The following is an 18,921-nucleotide window of genomic DNA, read 5'->3' as shown; positions in this document are numbered from 1 at the left end:
CTTGCCGCCTTGCCAGTGTCCTTTCCCTCTTGAAACTGCTGACCAACAGGGCAGTGCTGCCCTCTTATAATGTCACCCTCTCCCTTCCCAATGAGGGACACAGCTCTCATCTTTATCCCTCCTTCTAATGCACAGATATATACCCTTTCTTATCACCAAACGACAGAGTTAAAATTAAACTATGCCTTTTGATAGGAGTTATTGAAATACTGGGGGCAATATAAAGGGGTACAACAGAGAATTGTTTCTAACCACCACATAGGCACAGATCTAGGATCAATTATCAAGTCAGCTTCTGCCTGGCCTCCCTCCACATGTCCACATGAAGCTCATCCGTGCCCCCAAGACTGACTTCTTCCTAGGATGATTAACGTCTTCAGTAAATATTTATTGAATGTTTGTTCTGTTCCAAGCACTGTAGTAAGCACAGAAGATATAGCGGGGACAAAAACAGACAAGGCCCAGCCCTCATGGAGTTCAGAGCCTCGAAATGGTGAAGGAGGTAGCTAAACAAATTAGTACATAATCAAATGTTATTAGTTACAAAATTGTTGGGTGCCATGAGAAAGCCTAATTGAGGGAGTTAGTCTAAATAGGGGAAGTCAAGTAAGGCTACTTTGAGCAATTGACATTTAGGTTGGGACTGAAGGCTGGGTAAGAATTAGCCCAGTGAAGGGCTGGGCAATGGTAGCCCCAGTCCACAGGCAGCAATGATTGCAGGTGTGAAAGGCCTGTTGGAGAAAGTTGCTTGGGAAGACCAAGGGAGCTCAAGCGAGGAGAGTGGGAGCAGAGTGGTACAGGTGAGGCGGGACAGGGAGGCAGAGGAACCATCCCATGTAGGCACTGGAAGGCTTGGCAAGTTTTTCAGATATATACCAAGTGTAACCCAACAGCTATTGAAGGGTTTGGAGCAGGGGAGTGAATGATTCGGCATGTTTTAACCTATATTTTAACAACATTGTAACAGCCATGTGGAGAATGAATGGAAGAAGGGCAAAAGGACAGTCAAAAGATAGCAAGTGACTGTCTTAGTGGTCTAAGCAAGAGATGATGATGGCTCAGACCGTGGCATTGGCAGAAGAGATAGAAAAGTAGTCAGTTTTACGAATGTCTAGAATAGAACTGATGGACTCGATGATAGATTATGTAGGGGGAGCAGGAGAGAGGAGAGTGAAGGCAGAGGGACCAGGAAGGCTTCTGGTTTCTGACCTGGGCAGCTGGGCACGTGGTCTGATATCTAGGCACTGGTAAGAAAAGCAAACAATAGTCAGAACATTTCCCAAAGTCTGAGTTACTTGGTCTTAAATATTCCACTTGAGAAGCATCAACAACCCAGGCCAGGGACAGGCTCAGGCGAACCCCTGTTTGGTTTGTCTTTTAAAACTTCCAACATCTTGGCAATCCAGCCTCATCCATGGCCGCCGCATTGCATCAGTTTTAACAGAAAGTTAATTTTGCACTAAACTTCTTCCCCAAGCAATTGCCGGGATAAGACAGTAATGAATTTTGTTCATTCATTCAAGGAGAAACGGTTTAACATAGTGATGGAGAACAGGGCCTCTGGGTTTCAAATTCAACCTCTGCCACTTAGTAGTCGAGGGACTTTGGGCAAGTTCCTTAGCCACTCTGTGACTCAGTTTCCTTATCTGTGAAATGGACATAACAGTATATCTACCTCAAAGAGCTTTCTTAAGATAATAAGTGAATTAATTATAGGTGGTGTATTTCTAACAGGGGTTGGCACACAGTGACTACTCAGACAGTGTTAGAAATTACCATCGCTCCTCATTAATCAAGTGTTACTGAAATCTCCCACTTCTCCAGCACTGAACTGAAGGAGAATGCTGGGCAGAGTAGAGAGCCATTTTTGAGTCAGTCCGATTTGATTTCAAGTCTGCTCTCCTGCTTAACGTCTTTGAACCACATTTTCTCGCCTGTTGTAGGAGAGCAATAATGCCCACCTTGAGCAGTTACTGAGAACATAAAATCAGAAAACCTTGAGCAGGGCCTTGTGCATAGCGGAAGCTCAGTAAATGGGAGGTTCTTTCCTTACTCAAAAGGAGCTTGCCTTCCTAATTTACATAGTGCAACTCCGCCTCTGTCCCTAAAGAGGCCCCGGTGAGAGATAATTACAAACCCTTTTGTAGGCTTGCAGATTAGGAATAAGGTTAATGTTTCTTCAGAAATTAACTTTTTTTGCCCTTTGGGCATGGTATGGAGCTATTTAAAAGACAGAAATGTGGGTGTGGACATCTTACATCCCAGAGAGAATGGTCTACAAAGATTCTCTTCAGTCCCCAGACCATCCACATTTCCCATCACCAGCTGGACCCTTTCCCAGTGCCATAACCCACTTCCTCTTCCTGCCTCCCCCACCACCACCCTGAGCAACCAGAGTAAGAAAACATGGACACCAGCCCACAGAAAACACTCTCGGTTGTCCTGGAAAGCGTAGATTGCCTGAGCTTTTATTTTCAAAGCTGACTACACGGTTTCCTTTGGCACATCCGTGCAGGCGGCAGAGTTTGCTCCCGACACCTGCCCGTCCCACCTTCGCTCCTTGCGGTGGCCTTGCCCTGGGTTCTTGGTACTCCCCTCTTTCTGGCTCACGTGAGCTGTTTGCATCTTGATATAAAGTTGCCTGAGTTGTCGTGTCATCCCCTTCGGAGCAGTTGCATTTTAGGACTCATTTCCAATGTAGAATGAAAACTTTGTCCTGTTAAGGGGCGGAAAACTCTTGTGAGTGGGTGGATATTCCTGCAAAAGGGTCCCTTCGCCTGAGATTTCACTCATCCTCCCTTATGGCTGACCCTGAATGGATAATGTGCTACAAAGACTTTCCCTCTAATAGGCTTTTGGGGGACGTGGGGGTACTATCGCAGGAGCCACAAAAAAAAGATTAATGCATATGTCTCTCCACAGCAAAGTGTAAAATGCTCTAATAAGACTAACAGGGTGTCTTTGGATTTCAGGGAACAGATCCGTCAGGGCCTAGAAGAACTCCAGAAGGTCCTGCCAGGAGGAGACACTTACATGCATGAAGGATTTGAAAGGGTAATTTTAAAATGGTTTCCAACTCTAAATGTAAAGTTGTGATAGAGAAACATCAACATAAGGATGGCCGATGAGATAAGACACATGTAACTGAACAACCTCCAAGAGCAAGAAAGTAAAAACAATCTTCCCACAAGCTTGCACACTGATAACTCTATCCCAGAGAAGTGAATTTCCTCGCTCCCTCCCTGACACCGACAAAGGGCTTGTTAGCTAATGCTTGGCTGACACTCATGAAACATGCCACACGCAAGTCCCCGACATTTCCAAGGTAAACTTTTCTATATGGTGCGTGAGTGGTTGAGACAGAACGTCAGTGACTTCAGTCATAGGGAAAACAAGTCCCAGTCTGTGAGAAGCAAGACATGGATCCATGTTCACAAGTACATTGGTTAAATGTCAAGGTAACTTTAGATGAATGCCAACCATTGGTATTTGAGCAAAGCCTGGGTGGGTTACATAAAGAATCAAGACTGAGCCGGCCTACATAGCCAGCCCCAGAACCCACTGCCCACTATGGTATTTGGAATAGCACACAGTGGCTCTAGGTCTAATGTCTCTTCCGTGTGTTTTTCAGGCCAGCGAGCAGATTTATTATGAAAACAGTCAAGGTAAGACTATAATATGAATTATCAAACTTTTTTTTTCTGTGTTGGCCTGAAAAAGTGCTTCAGTATCTTCACGTTACAAAAGATAAATGTGATGTCCATAATCCTCCACACCTCATCACAAAGAAGACAAGATGACATGTACCAGGTCAAAGTCCACTGTCCTGTTGATGCCAAAAAAAAGTTACATAAAAGTAATGAGGAGCCCATCATGGGCCACAGTCTATAATGTCCGTGAACAGCTTTGCATGCTGAATTCGTTAAATTAATAAGTACTTGGATAGGTTAGTAAAGTCTTGGATTTTCATGTCAAATTTAATCTTTTTTGTCCTCCCCCAAGCTCCAAGCCACTTCATTACTGTGATTGGATATGATATTAAGATGAAGATACCAGTGTGGTTTAAAGTTGGCTTCATTTAAATGAAAAAAAAAATGTATACAATGTACTTAACGTATAGAAAATATACTTCTTACTATGATTTTAGCTGTTGTTACTATTACTACAGTGTCTTTCATGGATAGCCTTTCTTTATCTGAGGCAAATCTTTTGAAAGAGATTCAGTATTACAGTGGGGATTTTCTCCCAGGCCTGTAGAGGTGTCTGCTTCCTATTTCCCTCTCAACTGTGACAAATAGAACAGACCCAATATCAACGCTAAGGCTTGTTAATATAAACCAATCCTCAGCCATGTTAGAAGTCTAAAAATCACTGAAAGAATTCTAGTAGGTTTTCCCAGCTGGTATATTTCCACTCAGCTTATAAATCACGACTATTTCTCCTTGCCCAGTTCTTCAAGGGGTGAGGGGTATGGTCCACTGTGGCCTGTGAGGACTCCTGAACAGCCCATGTGGTAGAGTTTGCCCCCAGGCCTTAACCTCAGTCACATGGACTGTTAATAGAAAATCATAGAAGTTTGATTCACTGGAGCTACTCCCAGCTATCAGTCCAGTGACCATTCCAGCAGGCTTGGCCGTTTCTGGAGAGAAGACTGAGAAACCCACAAGCAAAACTACCCCCTCTCCCCCCGCCCCAGAGTCAGTCCCCACAGATGCATTCTTCTTCTTCGTGTTGGAGGTGCTTCTAGTCCCAAAAGAAAAGTTGCTGGTTCTCATAAGATTGACCTCGGGTGGTTGAGTTTATGAGACATCAACCCCCAGGACTGAGAGGGGGTTTCCCTGAGTGCGGCAAGATGGATTGAGTGGGTCTGTGTTGTGTTGAGCAGGATACAGGACGGCCAGCGTCATCATTGCTTTGACCGATGGGGAACTCCATGAAGATCTCTTTTTCTATTCAGAGAGGGAGGTAAGCGATGGCCTGGCCTATATCTAACACAGATATGGAAACAGGGCTCCTTCCTCCTCAGAAACGGACTGCACTCTTTCTACTCAGACAACACGATTAGGTGTTCTTTGTAAAACCCCCGGGGTAAAATAGTGTCTCATATGTAAAAAAATAATAATAATAATTCATATTTTTAAAGTGAACTCTCACGTCTTACACATGGTAGATGTTTTTCCCCCTTTCAAAATATTTGCCTGTTACTCTGGGTTTTGAGGGATAAAAGTTGCTTACCATGACTTGATTGAAAGCACTATATTTATCTAGCAGTTTTGAAATAACTACATATCACTTTCAAACAAAAACGGTGCCGTTTTTCCCCCATTTCTGCTAAAAACAGGAGGAGGGGAAAGAATCACTTGAAATATGTAAGAACCAGTCTGGTCAGAAGGTATTAATCATTGAGATTCTCACTCCGAGAATCAAAGTTGAATATTAATTGGTAGCAAAGTAAATTGCAATCGCTCCTACAGTATTTCTCCTTCCTTTTCTTTATGTTCTCGAAAAAAAGTATTCCTTAAAGCAAGTGAGAGTATTCTCTCTAAACGAAGCTTCCAGTTTGTATAAAGAGTTTCAGAAAAAGAGGTTTATTCGGGAATTGAAAAATAATATTTATATTTAGGAAATCCTTTCCTTTCCAGTCTGAGATTTGAGCCACATGTATAATTGGCCCAAGAAACTAGTTCACCATTACTGACAAAGTTAGAGAGAAACACAATAAGGAAAAAGACAGGCAGTGAGGAAGGAAATGCTGGCCTCTGGGGGAGGAGTTAATCAGAGCCTGACACTTACCTCAAGCTCTTGACTATTATTTGATTTAAATTCAGCTCCCTTGGCAAACAATCATTCATTCATTCATTCATTCATTCAGTGCTAACTGAGTGCACCGCATGTGCTGGGCACTTTGCCTGATACTAGGGAAACAGGTGAAGAAGGTACGTTTGCTGCCCGCATGGTGCTTACCACGGGAGGATGTAATGCTGCTTTTGAAGCCTCTGCTGGCGAAGGGCATGAGGAAATGCTGTAGGTAAACACACTACTTCTCCCCTACCCATAACTAGTACAAAAGATCATTTGCACTGGGGAAGCACACAAGTAAATGTGACAGACCCTGCCTGAGCATTTGGAAAATAATATACTCCCCTAGTCTAAAGTTGAAACTAACGATACAGTGGGAACGCAGAATGGCTTATTTTGGGTGCTGCACAACAGTCAAATAAAGTAAAAACCCTAATAAGGAAATAACTGAATATGAAATAAATGATGGATGTCAGAGGCTTAAAATACGGGTTAGTAGAAAAGAATTTTAGGTATGGCGCGTACAAACTTGGAAAAATATTTGGAGTGCCAGCGCCAAGAGAAGGAGGCTTTCTGAAAAAGAAAGATAAAGCTCAAGATACATAAAGAAATGAATTTTTCCGTTTTTGAGAATCCTATATAAAGCCCAATTAGAGAGAAAGAGTCAAAGAAGTTACTACAGATAAGGCTAGAGATAGACTGTGTCTAAAAGTTAGTTTTATCCTTAAAGCAGCAAAGCATATTTTTAAAATGAAGGGAAAAAATATGTGTTTCTTCTAAAATTCAGTGTTTCAGAATGTTTCAGTCACAAGTGGGTTTGAATACTAAAGCGAGGGGTGGAGGAGGAACACAATTCAAATCAATATGCATACACTGAGCACCTACTATGTGTTTACTATCAATTATTTATTAAGCACCTACTGTATATTCCAATGATTTCCAAATTTTATTTTCTATTCTGAAACACAGAAGAACCTGAAAATAAGATATCAGAGCCTTTAATAAATCAAATATTAAAATCAAGCCAAAACCTGGATGTTATTCATTATGTTGCCCTCTCGATTCTTAATTGTAGAGAAGGTCATGGGTTCCCTTACTCGAATATAGACCATAATTCCCATACCATTAAACCAGTGTACTCTGTGGGAATGAAAAGGGCCTTATTCACAAAGGGTGCTGACATTTATAAGCATCTGCGTTGTTCTAGGCCTTGTATTAGGAGCTCTGAATATGTTATCTCATTGAATCCCCAAACACTTTACAGGGCAAAGCCAAAACTAGGTATAACGGGTTCCAAAGGCCACATCCTTTCTATTATACCATGCTGCTATAACAAAGGAAGAAAAGTATGTCAATAAAAATTCTTCAGAGGAATGGAATAATCATTTCCCCAGAATATTTTTTTAAGATTTTATTTATTTATTTTTATTTTAGAGAGAGAGCAAGCAGGGGGAGGAGCTGGGGGGAGAGAGAGGGAGGGGAAAGAATCCCAAATTGACTCTGCGTTGAGCACGGAGCCCAATGCAGGGCTCGATCTCAGGACCCTGAGATCATGACCTGAGCCGAAATCAAGAGCTAGATGCTGAACCGACTGAGCCACCCAGGAGTCCCCCCCAAAAATATTTAATAGGCTTATCCTAGCCTACTGTTCCCTTTTCCTCCCCTCATCTTTCAAATCCCTCCATCAAGACTACTTCCAACGCTCTTTCTCAACACATCCCATTAGGCTAATCACTCCTCTCATGTCCCTCATACATCACGGTAGAATGTGCTGTTTACTAGAGGGTGAGCTCCTTGGGAACAGGGATTGCCCTCTCCATTGTGGTACCTGGCACATAGTAGGCGCTCAATAAATACCTGATCATGGAAGTTAGTCTGGTTAATCCAAAAGGAGTATATTTGCCACTTCTCTGTCTAATGGCTTTTCTCCATTGACCCAGGCTAACAGATCCCGAGATCTTGGTGCCATTGTTTACTGTGTCGGTGTGAAGGATTTCAATGAAACACAGGTATGGATTTCTTCAGGTCTGGGAGCTTGTGAATGATAGAGCACATGTGTATTCAGTGCAGCAGCACAAACACCCCTTAAATAGGTTATTTTTCCATAAACGTTGAGCAAGCAAGAATTATTGGATGTGTAAGGGACGTGAAGCCAAGCCAATGCATTTGGGGGCTGTGAATGCAGACTATCCAGGCAGTATCTTCTTTGGTTGACTTTCTTGGTAGATGTTAAATTGCCAAGGTGTCAAAACAGATCTGAATAACATTAGAAAACTTGTTGATTGTTTGTTTTTCTTTTTCATTTAGTTTAATGAATCTAATTTGGCTTGAATGTCAAACATCCCTCTTCTCCCATTAGAAATTCAGTGCATTTTCAATACAAAAGTAAATATACAGTTGGTCCTTGAACACTGCAGGGATAGGATATCAGCCCCCCTACACAGTCAAAAATCCATTGACAGCTTTTGACTCCCCAAAAACTGAACTACTAATAGCCTACTGTTGACTGGAAATAACATAAACAGTTGATTAACACATATTTTGTATGTTATATGCATTATATACTCTATTCTTATAACGAAGTAAGCCAGACAAAAGAAAATGTTACTAAGAAAATCATAAGGAAGAGAAAAGACATTTACAGTATTTTACTGTATTTATTGAAAAAAATCCGCGTGTAGGTAGACCTGCTCAGGTCAAACCCATGTTGTTCAGTGTCAGTCATAATTGGCAAGTGGGCAAAAAGAATGTACAAGTATAGGTATGCAAATTGTGACATTTTGCTAACAACCTACATAACTGTTCCTCAATGTAGGTCATCATTTCTTTTTGTTTTAATGACATGGGACAATGCTTATGATATTAGGTGAATAAAATAGGGTTACAAAACAGTGGGGATAGTCTGAGTCCACTTTTAAAATAAATGTGTGTATTTGGGGAGGGAAAGTATGAAAGACTACATAGTATATCAAATTAATAATAGAAAAATGGTAGGGGGAAGATAGATAGATAGATAGATGAGTAACTTTTTTTCTTGTTAACACTCCTGGGTTTTCTGAAACTTCCCATTGGTTATGTGTTACTTTTGCCATCAGGGAAGGTCATGGCACTGACCATGATGGTGGCAGGCACAGAACTATAGATTTGGAGTAGAAAAGTCCACAGATCAGATTCTTCTTTCTCCTGTCCTCTGTTCTGTGAAACAAGAGAGCCAAACCAATTGCAGGGGTCCTCTCCTCAATGAGTAATTTGAGCAAAAGGGAAGGGGCTCCATTCATTGGCTTCGCCCAACACCAAAACTTAAATTTATTTTTAAAGTTGCTCTGAAAGGAAACCTGAGTCTGTTCGATTCAGATACAGTTGCCAACAGAAATTTGAGTGAATGGGAGAAAAATGAGCCAATGGCCTGCCCCCAAATCCATAAATACATCCACCCAGGCCAAATGTTCATCTAGCTGAGCAATCTTACCGCTGCTCCCAAGGAGAAAAGTATTAAAACAAATGTAAAAGCTGGAGCTGACCCTCTAGGCCCGCTCCAGAAAGGCCGCTGGTAAGCTCATTACTACCGAGGGCTTTTCAGTGAGGCCCAAGGCCTCAGGTTCCTCTGGGTTCTAAAAGTCGATGATGGAGCCCCCTGGACTCAGTTCTCTGCAGCCAAGCCTGACACATCTCCATGTGTGTTTGTGTGTTTGCTGTGTTCTCAGCTGGCCCGGATTGCGGACAGCAAGGACCACGTGTTTCCCGTGAATGACGGCTTTCAGGCTCTGCAAGGCATCATCCACTCAGTGAGTAGAGCCCTTCCTCTAAAACTGGACCTTGGGCACCCTCTGCCCCCGATCCACTAAAAATTGCCCAGTCCCCTCCCTCAAAGGCTGGTGTTCTCTGCTTGAGACAACATTCCTTTGCCTATCTTTGTTATCTATCATGTCCCACTTCTCCCTCCTGCCTTCCACACGTTTCTTTTCTCGTTCTCCTGTGCCAGTTGACCCTACAAGATAAATTAAAAATTGAAGGGAGTGGGCGCCTGGGTGGCTCAATCGTTAAGCGTCTGCCTTCGGCTCAGGTCATGATCCCAGCGTCCTGGGATCGAGCCCCGCATGGGGCTCCCTGCTCCGCGGGAAGCCTGCTTCTCCCTCTCCCACTCCCTCTGCTTGTGTTCCCTTCTCTCACTGTGTCTCTCTCTCAAATAAATAAAATCTTTAAAAAAAAAAATTAAAGGGAACCCTGGTCTGGCAGCAAACCAAATTTCAGATAGTTCCAGTTCTCATACTGGAAACATCGCTTGATGGTGTGCACCTGACCTCAGCTTTTCCAACCATGACTGACTGCAAGCTGCCTTCTAGAGCACCGGCAGGCTCAGTCTGTATCTCTTGACCATCAGAGGTACTTTCGACCAGTGGTTCTTTACCTTGGCTGCCTACTGAGGTCATCTGGAGCAGGATTTTTAAGATCTTCCCAGGGAACTTTACTGGAACCACAACTTTAAACCTATGGTCCCCAAATATGAGGGATTCACTCTTCTTCAAGGTTTTCAATCACGATCCCTTCTTTCCACCCCAACCTGGGTTGGATGGAACAATCCCACACACACAAATGGGTTTTTTAGCCCCCCTTTCCTGTCAGGGAACAGAATCGGCCTCTCTTTTCCACCCTCCATACATAGGCCAGGCCCTTGGTCCAGCCGGAATATTGGATGATAATGGTATTTATTTATTTATTTATTTATTTATTTATTTATTATTTATTTATTTATTTATTATGCTGATCTTTAAAGCCCCAGCCAGAAGGCCAGTGTGTGGGCCGCACCTGTGATGAAGTCCAGAAGCACTGTCTCCTCTACCTTTAGGTTTTGTGATTGGGCAGATGGCCAGCAGTTTCTCCAGTAGAAGCTCACCAGGCTCCAGGGTCCAGGATGCAAATTCAGAGCTCAGAGGGTCACTATCCCCTTCAGATATCAAGGGGGTCTTAATCCAGGGGTTACCAGCCAGAACCAGGATCTGCCCAGCTCTCCCAGACTGACCTAGGAAAACTCCAGTGTACTTCCATGCCCGCTTTCACTCCCTCCAAGGTTTGCTAAGAACTCCTGTGGGGTGAGAAGAACTTTGGAGCTGGTCATCCCAGAATTTAAATGCTGGCCCAACGACTTACCATTTATAGATCCTTGGATGAGTTATCTCACATGTTTCCTTATTTGTAAAAAGGGATTGATGGTAAGACTTACATCACCTGCCTGTTTGAGGATTATAAGAGATAACACTGGTGAAATTACCTAATATTTTTCCAGGCACGTAATAGGTACTCAAGACATATGAATTACCTCCTCCTTCACTTTCCTTCCTCATCATATAATGGACATTAGTGTCAGTTTCCTCCAATCCTCTAGATTTTCTTGAATATACTTAAAAAACACTTGGGAACCTTGCTTAAAATACCAGTTCCCAAGTCCTATCCCCAGAGATTCTATTGCAGACAGTATGAGATGGTGCCCAGAAATCTGTGTCTTTTAAATCTGTTGGGTTTTTTTTAAATAAATGCCCCAGGGGCACTTTCAGAACATTGATACATGTGACCTTAAATTTTCAGAATTGTGAAAAATAATCTCACCTCAGGTAAGGAACTCCTACCTTAAATATGTACAGATGATGGTCATCTTATTCAAGAGGTATTTGTTGATAAGGAACAGAAACCAACTCAAACTACTTTCACCAGGGAGTGGAAATTATTGAGAGAGAGAATTATCAGTCCCAATACTAGATCCCCAGGTGAGGGGCCCCTGCTCCAAATAATTTCTGGGATCAGTGTGGCATACTTGCCAACATAAGCAACAAGGACTGCAATAGACATAAAACAATACCCAAATGGCGCAAAACATGATTTGGGGCTGATCATGAAGCTCAGAGGTGGATTATTGTGGGCTGGAGCCTTCATGAGAAAGTGGGACAGACCTAAATCTATGAAAGACCCAGGAGGAATGATGGGTAGCACCAGGGAAGAGATGACATGACCCCAGCCCAAAAGCTGGAAAAGGGAAAAGCATACTCCGAGGACAATAATAATAATGGCTATCTGTCTGGGGGGAGAGTTTGGTAAAGGATCAGGAGTAGTAAGAAACAAGCCTAGACATTGGTTTGGAACCAGACTGATAAGAGCCTTGAAGGGGTTTTGATTCCAACTCCGTGGGTGTAATCACTGAAACATTTGGAACATCTAACAAGTGATATTTAAGAAGAGAATCTGATGGTGGTATCCGTATATAGGAAGAAAAATGGGGGGATCTAGAGGCAGGAGCCTACTGCAGCATGAGTGCACAGTCTTGCTTTCAGATAGCTGGATTCTGAACAGGGACGACTCTTACCTGTTCAAAGGTTCTTAGGAGCCATGTGCCACATCACTCAAGAGGCAGAATAATCAGAATCATTTTATCTGCATACACTGGTGTTGTCCTTGACTATTTCTACCTTAGCAACTCACCCAAGCTCGATGTGAGCCCCCAGATGTTTGGAAAGCTCTTCCCACCCCTAAATGGAAATAACTCTAAAGATGTTTCAGGAATTTCAGCAAAATGGTCTCCCAAAAATTGGGAAAAAAATAATAATTTGAGACTCCAGTCTCCAAACTTGAGCTGAATGATAACATTCTTATGAGCTTTTTATCTGGGAGTTAACACTTGTGGTTGCGATCCTTCCAACACTTGAAATCCATGTTTATGGCAGTTATTAATTCATTTGCGTAGACAGAGAAACAGGGACAAGCGCGGCGGGGCTCATCTTTCTCAAGACAGAAATAATTATGGCCTCAAGTTGGCTATTTTTAAGAAGTAGGTTCATTTCTCCTCTGGATACTGAAAAGAAAGCTCTTGTTTTTTCCCTGCCATCTGAAGCGTCTATTCCAACTTGTTCCCACGGATGTTGTTTTGTGGCTGGTGATTTTCTTATAATAAAACAGGACTGGTCTTAATTATCCCAAATAGGAGTACAGAGCAGCTCTCAACAAGCTCAGATGGTTCATCAGCTTTTCAGCCCATCATGACCTTATATTTAAATCCCAAATCAAGATGCGGGAGCTAATATTTTTTTTGCTCTTTTATCCAGTACTCATTGAAAACCTTAAATAGTACACTCTTGCCATTCAGCTACAAGTAAAGCGATGGAGACCCTGGCCTGGTGGAGCTTACAATCTAGTGGGAGGGGCACATAAAAAAGATGTAAATAAATACATATGTATAGTTAAAATTGTGGTAAGTAGTACAAAAGTAGCAACCAACCACCAAGATTAAGAGTAAAGGGATTGCCACAGAGCCCAGGCCCCTTTGAAGACATGACCTGAAGAATGAAATCAAGCCATCCACTGGAAGGGCATGGATAGAACATTCTCGGCAGCACTCAGCCCTGTGATGGAGCATGGCAGAATGAAGGAAGAAGAAGTGGGAACTGGCAGAAGATGACGTGAGGAGGCAAGCAAAGGCTAAATCATGTGCAGCCTGGAGGGCCGTTTTACTCGAAGGACAGTGGGGACCTATAGCCAGATACAAAGCCTGACAATAGCACAATGATGCTTGAAATTCACTCTCAGGGAGTCCAGAATCATGGCCCTTGATCTGTTTCTCCTCCAGATAACAAATAAATAAACCCTCGGGATCAATAGTAATGTCGGCCTGTGAAGAAGAAAACTCACAGTGACTTGTGGAGCATCTCCCATCCACCAGGACTTCTGCTAAGCGGTGCCACCGTCGCTCTCTGCAGAAGGTCTTATCCCAGTGCTACAGGTGAGGAAGCTGGGGTGTAGGCAGCTCAGAGAAACTGCCCAAGTCTTCCTGCTCAGAATGGTCGAGTGGGGAATTTGAACCGAGGCCTGGTTCCAGAGATCCTGCTCTTTCCACAGTACGAGACCGAGAATGTCTGAGGAAATGGAAAATCACCACTGGATTACCAGGAGCTGATTATCCAGGGCCTGGATTCAGCAAATCCCGGAATCCTCGGCTTCCACCAACTGGTTCTTGTGTTTTGGTCTTTTCACTGTTCCCCAGCCCTCCCTACTTTAAGGGAGAAGTACTTTTGTGTTAGATTTGTATAATGTTTATTTTTCATGGCGTTCTCACCTGTTTCCCATTTTAGTCTCTCAGCGGCAGGACATAGGGAAAAGGCAGAAAGAAATTGACAGCTGTATGGGGCACATGGGTGGCTCAGTTGGTTAAGCGTCAGACTCTTCATTTTGGCTCAGGTCATGATCTCAGGGTCCTGAGATTGAGCCCCGCATCAGGCTCTGGCGCCCGGGACAGACTCTGCTTGAGATTCTCTTTCTCCCTCTCCCTTTGCCCCTCCCTCTGCTCGCACATGCTCACTCTCATCTCTTAATTAATTAATTAATTTTAAAAATCTTAAAAAAAAAAAAAAGAAAGAAATCAACCGCTGTAGATCACACTGTATTTGAGACCAAACATTGTTCCTTTATCCCAGTGAATATGACCCTATTTTAGCATCATAACAACCCTGTGAAGAAAATGTTCTTATTCCTTTTTTACAGATGAAGACACAGAACCTCAGATAACCTTCTTGAGAGCACATGGCTGTAAGGGGTGACTCCAGAGCCTGTGCTTTCTCCCCCCGCCTCTATTTCCCTAGGAAGGTAAAAATAATAAAAGCTACCATTCCGTGAGTCCTGAGGTTCTAGACACGGTGCCGATCATTTTACGTAGGCGTCTCATCAGATTCTCACGACCAGCCTTTAGTGTGGATGTTGTCATCCCTTCTACAGAAGTAGATGCCGTGAGGACAGAGATCCGCTAGCTTGGGCAAGGCCGCATGGCAGTGAGCGGTGATCCGGAGTAGACTCTGCTGTATCACTAATGCCCATGATGGAAATGACCGTAGTGCTCTGCTCAGTAATGTGGGTAGGCCAGGAGGCAGCTCCGTTTCAGAGGAGGAGACATGGAGAACCAAAGACGTGAAATGGCTCGATGCAGTTCACATAGGTGCAGCAGCGGCAAAGCCAAAACCCACGTGGCCTGACCTCTGAGTGCGCAGTGGGTGGGTGGAGGAGACCACCTCCAGGTGGGGAGCACATCTGAAAATACTGATTTCTGCTCGAAGGATGAAGTCCCCTCACCAGGAGAAGCTGGCTGCTTAACACAGCCTGAAAAGAACATCTTTCCTTCCGCACATGCTCAAGGACTCTACCTCTGAGGACAGAAGTCCTACTTGCTTTTGCAGAATACGGTTGATAAATTATAAGACAGACTTTGGGTGGTTGAAAGATTGTAGCCCTTCAAGCCAGTACAACTGTAAAGGAAGAAACGATTCCTTTGCCTTCCCTTCTTGTGGCTTCTTCGGGGAATTTCCACTGACCACAACTGGTAAGGGTAGCGCCAGCCCTCAGGCGAAAATATGAAGCAAAGGTCCGGCAAGTCTCCTGGGTCTTGGTTTTCCTTTGCAAAAGTGCTGCAGCCAGTGAAACGGGGACCTGCTTGAGGGCTGGTTTCAGACACCACTGACGTGGGTCTGCAACTTTGAATCCCAGCGCTTGGCCTGGTTACCCTGACGTTAACCCCTCCCCCCAGCTGTCCCCACTTTGTGTGCAGTTGAGGGCAGTGCTTGGAGCCAGGCACATTGTCTATGAGAAGGAGAACCCAGTGGCTGGCACCAAAGCATGTCCCTCTAGGAGTATCTCCCTGGAATAAATATTTCAGCCTGCATCGGGCTTCCTCTTAAGAGAGGGTAAAGCAGTGCGAAGAGCATTCCGTGAGTTTGAGCAACAATAAACACGTGTCAAGCAAACACAAATATACTTGCAAGGATTTCTCACGAGTTTTGGCATGAACATCCTGGTTATCAAGGAAGCTGTAAGATCAGCGAAACTGAAGAATAAATCTATTCCATGGTGTATATAAAATTGTTTTATTTATGGAAACCAGATTCTGTGATTTCTCCCTTTCCCTCATGGGAACTGGAAGATCTGTACCCCCTAGTCTGGCCCAGGCCCTAACAAAGCTATGACAAAAGGCAAAGCCCGTCTTCTAGGCCTTCCCTTCCACCTACTCTTCCAAGACTCCTCCAGGAACTGCTAAGGGTTGCCCTCCAATCAAAATCCGCATCGTATTCGCACACTCTGGAAAGTACCTGACTTTACTGAACTAACCCTCTTTCCAGAGCTAGCAGAGCGGGAGGCCCAACTCAGCAGCAATAGCCCTCCTCTTAAGTCAGGCTTGTTTGTGATTGGAAGATATCCCCCGCTCTTCCTTTGCCCCATCTGAATCCTGTCTCAAAGCCTGTCTGGACCTCCAGGCCCAGCTGAGTCCTCTCTTCTCCTTGGAGTCTGCCCTGGTCTCTCCTCCACCTTGACCTCTCCCTGCCTTGAACCCCAGTGGCACTAATTGTTGGCACCATTTGCTTGGCACTTGGGTCTTTTTCATGCTATCTGCCGTTCCTCCTGGTCAGATGCTAACAGTACCATCACAGAGACTGCCCCATTTGTTGTAGTCTTCGTGGTGTCCCGTGCTGTGCTTTGCATACTTTCTCATTACAGAGCAGCCCAGAGAGCTGCATAGCATCCGTGACCTGCATGACGAGTGGGCAGCTCTGTGGCTCTGTTTCTGGTAAAATCCCTTCGGTCCTTCCCCCACCCTCTCTTCCGAGATTGTATCTGTAAACGATGGCATTTGGGGCTCCGTTCCCATTAGCAGGCCTGGATACAAAACATAAATGGAATCAACTGTAGTTTCTGTAGCGAGCAGAAACTCTTTTTAAAAAACATTGGCCTCCACGATTATTAATTAGTCTCAGACTTTGCAGACATTCAGGCCATTTCAACTAAGCTATTATTTCTGTTTAGCTTATTGAAGAGTCCAAATGCAATAAAAATTCCCATAGCTTGACGAGGCTACCAAGATCGCGGAGGGGCATGTCCAGTCACTCCTCAGGTCACCCCCACTCCTCCTTCGGTTCCTCCTCCTACTAGGAGTCTGCTAAGACCCACTGGAAAAGCGACAGCAGAATTTAGAACAAAATCCAGTGAAACGCTGCAGGGTTCTGCTCTCAAGGAGGGCAGCTGACTTTGCCAATATTCTGGGGGTCAACAGGCTCATCTTACTAAATAAACCACGTTTCGGAGTTCACAGCCATCTGAGCTTTCCTTCTGAAAACAGGAGAGGAAAGTGGTTTAGTGGAAAAAAAATGAATTTCTTCAGTTTCAGGACCTTGTTTGTCCTATGCTCCTTCACACCAGACTCACTGAGTGCAAAACAAACTGAAGGAAGAGTTGTATTTATTTAAGTGAGCTGGGTCACCCTCCCACCACCCCCCCAGACAAAAACATTTGCATATTTTGAGGATAAGCTCTATTGTCCAAAATTCAGTAATCCACTTAAACTGTTTCTTGCATCTTAGAGTATTCATTTGGTATAATATATGCGTATACATAAAACCATACATGAATCCTGGAAAGATGAGGGCATAATAGTAGATTTTTATTTTAAATTCAGATTTGGTAGAACTGGGGCGCCTGGGTGGCTCAGTGGGTTAATCGACTGCCTTTGGCTCAGGTCATGATCCCAGGGTCCTGGGATCGAGTCCCGCATCGGGCTCCTTGGATCAAGTCCCACATCAGGCTCCTTGCTCAGCAGGGAGCCTGTTTCTCCCTCTTCCTGTAGCTACCCCTACTTGTACTCTCGCTCACTCTGTCTTGTGCGCGCGCTCTCTCTCTCTCTAGCAAATAAATAAATAAAATCTTAAAAAAAAAAAGATTTGGTAGAACTGACATAGGTGTAGGATAATATCCATAGTTAACAATAGCTGTACCTATTCGTTTAAAGTGTGGAATGGAAGTTAGTTAGGAAAGGTGACTATTTTTAAAAAAAAAACACTTTGTTAGAGATCTGGGGCTCCTGGGTGGCTCCGTTGGTTGGGCAGCCGACTCTTGGTTGGTTTCAGCTCAGGTCATGATCTCAGGGTCGTGAGATCAAGCCGCGGGTCGGGCTCCATGCTGGGCGTGGAGCCTGCTTGGGATTCTCTCTATCCTTCTCCCTCTACCCCTCTCCCCGCTACTTGCACTCTCTCTCTCTCTTAAAAAAAAATAAATTAAATACATAAATAGATAGATAAATAAAAATAAACACTTTGTGAGAGATCAAATAAAGTCAAAATTCATGGAGACAATATTGCCAGTCCTGAAGGCATTGATGAAACAGTTGTATGTCCCAAGTTGCTGGACATTTTCTAAAAGCAGTTGTCCCCAGGCTTATCCAATGTGTGTTCTGCCATCTGCCACAGTAGGTGGCCTTCTGTGGGAGCCTGAGTCCCATCCCCCAAGCCCAGACCTCTCCATTTTCCCAAGTAAAGGGGTCAAGGCCTTTTACAAAGTAGGCCAGTCCAGATCTTAGACACAGGGACATGACACACCTACAGCATTGTTGGTGTAAGCCATTAAAAAAAAAAAAAAATAGAGGTGTTAAAATAGGCCATCTGGGAAAGCAATCCCCAAAGATGGTGGTGCTTAATAAGAGGAGGGAGGTGTTAGAAGATGCAGAATATGGCCTTGTTATTCAAAAGACCCTAAGATTGTATATAGAGATAAAGGAAGGCCATAACCTAATCTGCTGTAATGCTAGTGTATGAAGCCATGCAGAAAGTATGCCATTTATTCATTTATTTATTCAATAAATATTTATTAAATGCCTACCATGTGCCAGGTTAGGCATTGTGGATGTAGTGTTGGGTAAAATAAATGCATTCCTCGCCTCTAGAGTTCATAGTCTCAGGAGGAAGATAGATAATGACCAAACAATCAAAAAAATAACTATATAATTATCAACCATGATCAGTCCTCTGAAGGATGGCAGTTTCTACTAAACTGTGGATGGATGCAGAAATATTTCATTGGTAAAATCACCAGGCCACAGGTGGGGTGGCAAAATCTATATTAGATTTGAAAGGTGACAGAGAGATTAAGGACAGTTGCCAAGTTTTTGTCTTAGAGAACTACACAGACATAACCAGTCAATAGGTAGTTAACTAACCTTGGGCCAGCCTACCTCAAGCTCCAAACATCTTAAAACTAGAATGTGCTCTTCATGACAATTAAGACACCAAGAAACGTGCTCTGAAAGACTTTCTGAAAGATGCGTGGAAG

General features: G+C 43.7%; 1 protein-coding gene across 2 annotated transcripts in view; it reads left to right on the top strand.

The window, feature by feature from the left end:
• Positions 1–18,921, top strand: part of ANTXR1 (ANTXR cell adhesion molecule 1) — a 223,709-nt gene that overhangs the window by 57,199 nt on the left and 147,589 nt on the right. For both annotated transcript variants that reach the window (XM_078056455.1, XM_078056456.1), the window contains exons 4-8: positions 2,973–3,054; positions 3,632–3,665; positions 4,886–4,965; positions 7,740–7,808; positions 9,504–9,584. In XM_078056455.1, the coding sequence (XP_077912581.1) occupies positions 2,973–3,054; positions 3,632–3,665; positions 4,886–4,965; positions 7,740–7,808; positions 9,504–9,584 (346 nt within the window). The remainder of the gene's footprint in view (positions 1–2,972; positions 3,055–3,631; positions 3,666–4,885; positions 4,966–7,739; positions 7,809–9,503; positions 9,585–18,921) is intronic.

The sequence above is a fragment of the Halichoerus grypus genome, chromosome 10 (assembly GCF_964656455.1).
Source record: "Halichoerus grypus chromosome 10, mHalGry1.hap1.1, whole genome shotgun sequence".
Lineage (NCBI taxonomy): Eukaryota > Metazoa > Chordata > Mammalia > Carnivora > Phocidae > Halichoerus > Halichoerus grypus.
This window is presented reverse-complemented; position numbering and strand designations above follow the sequence as displayed.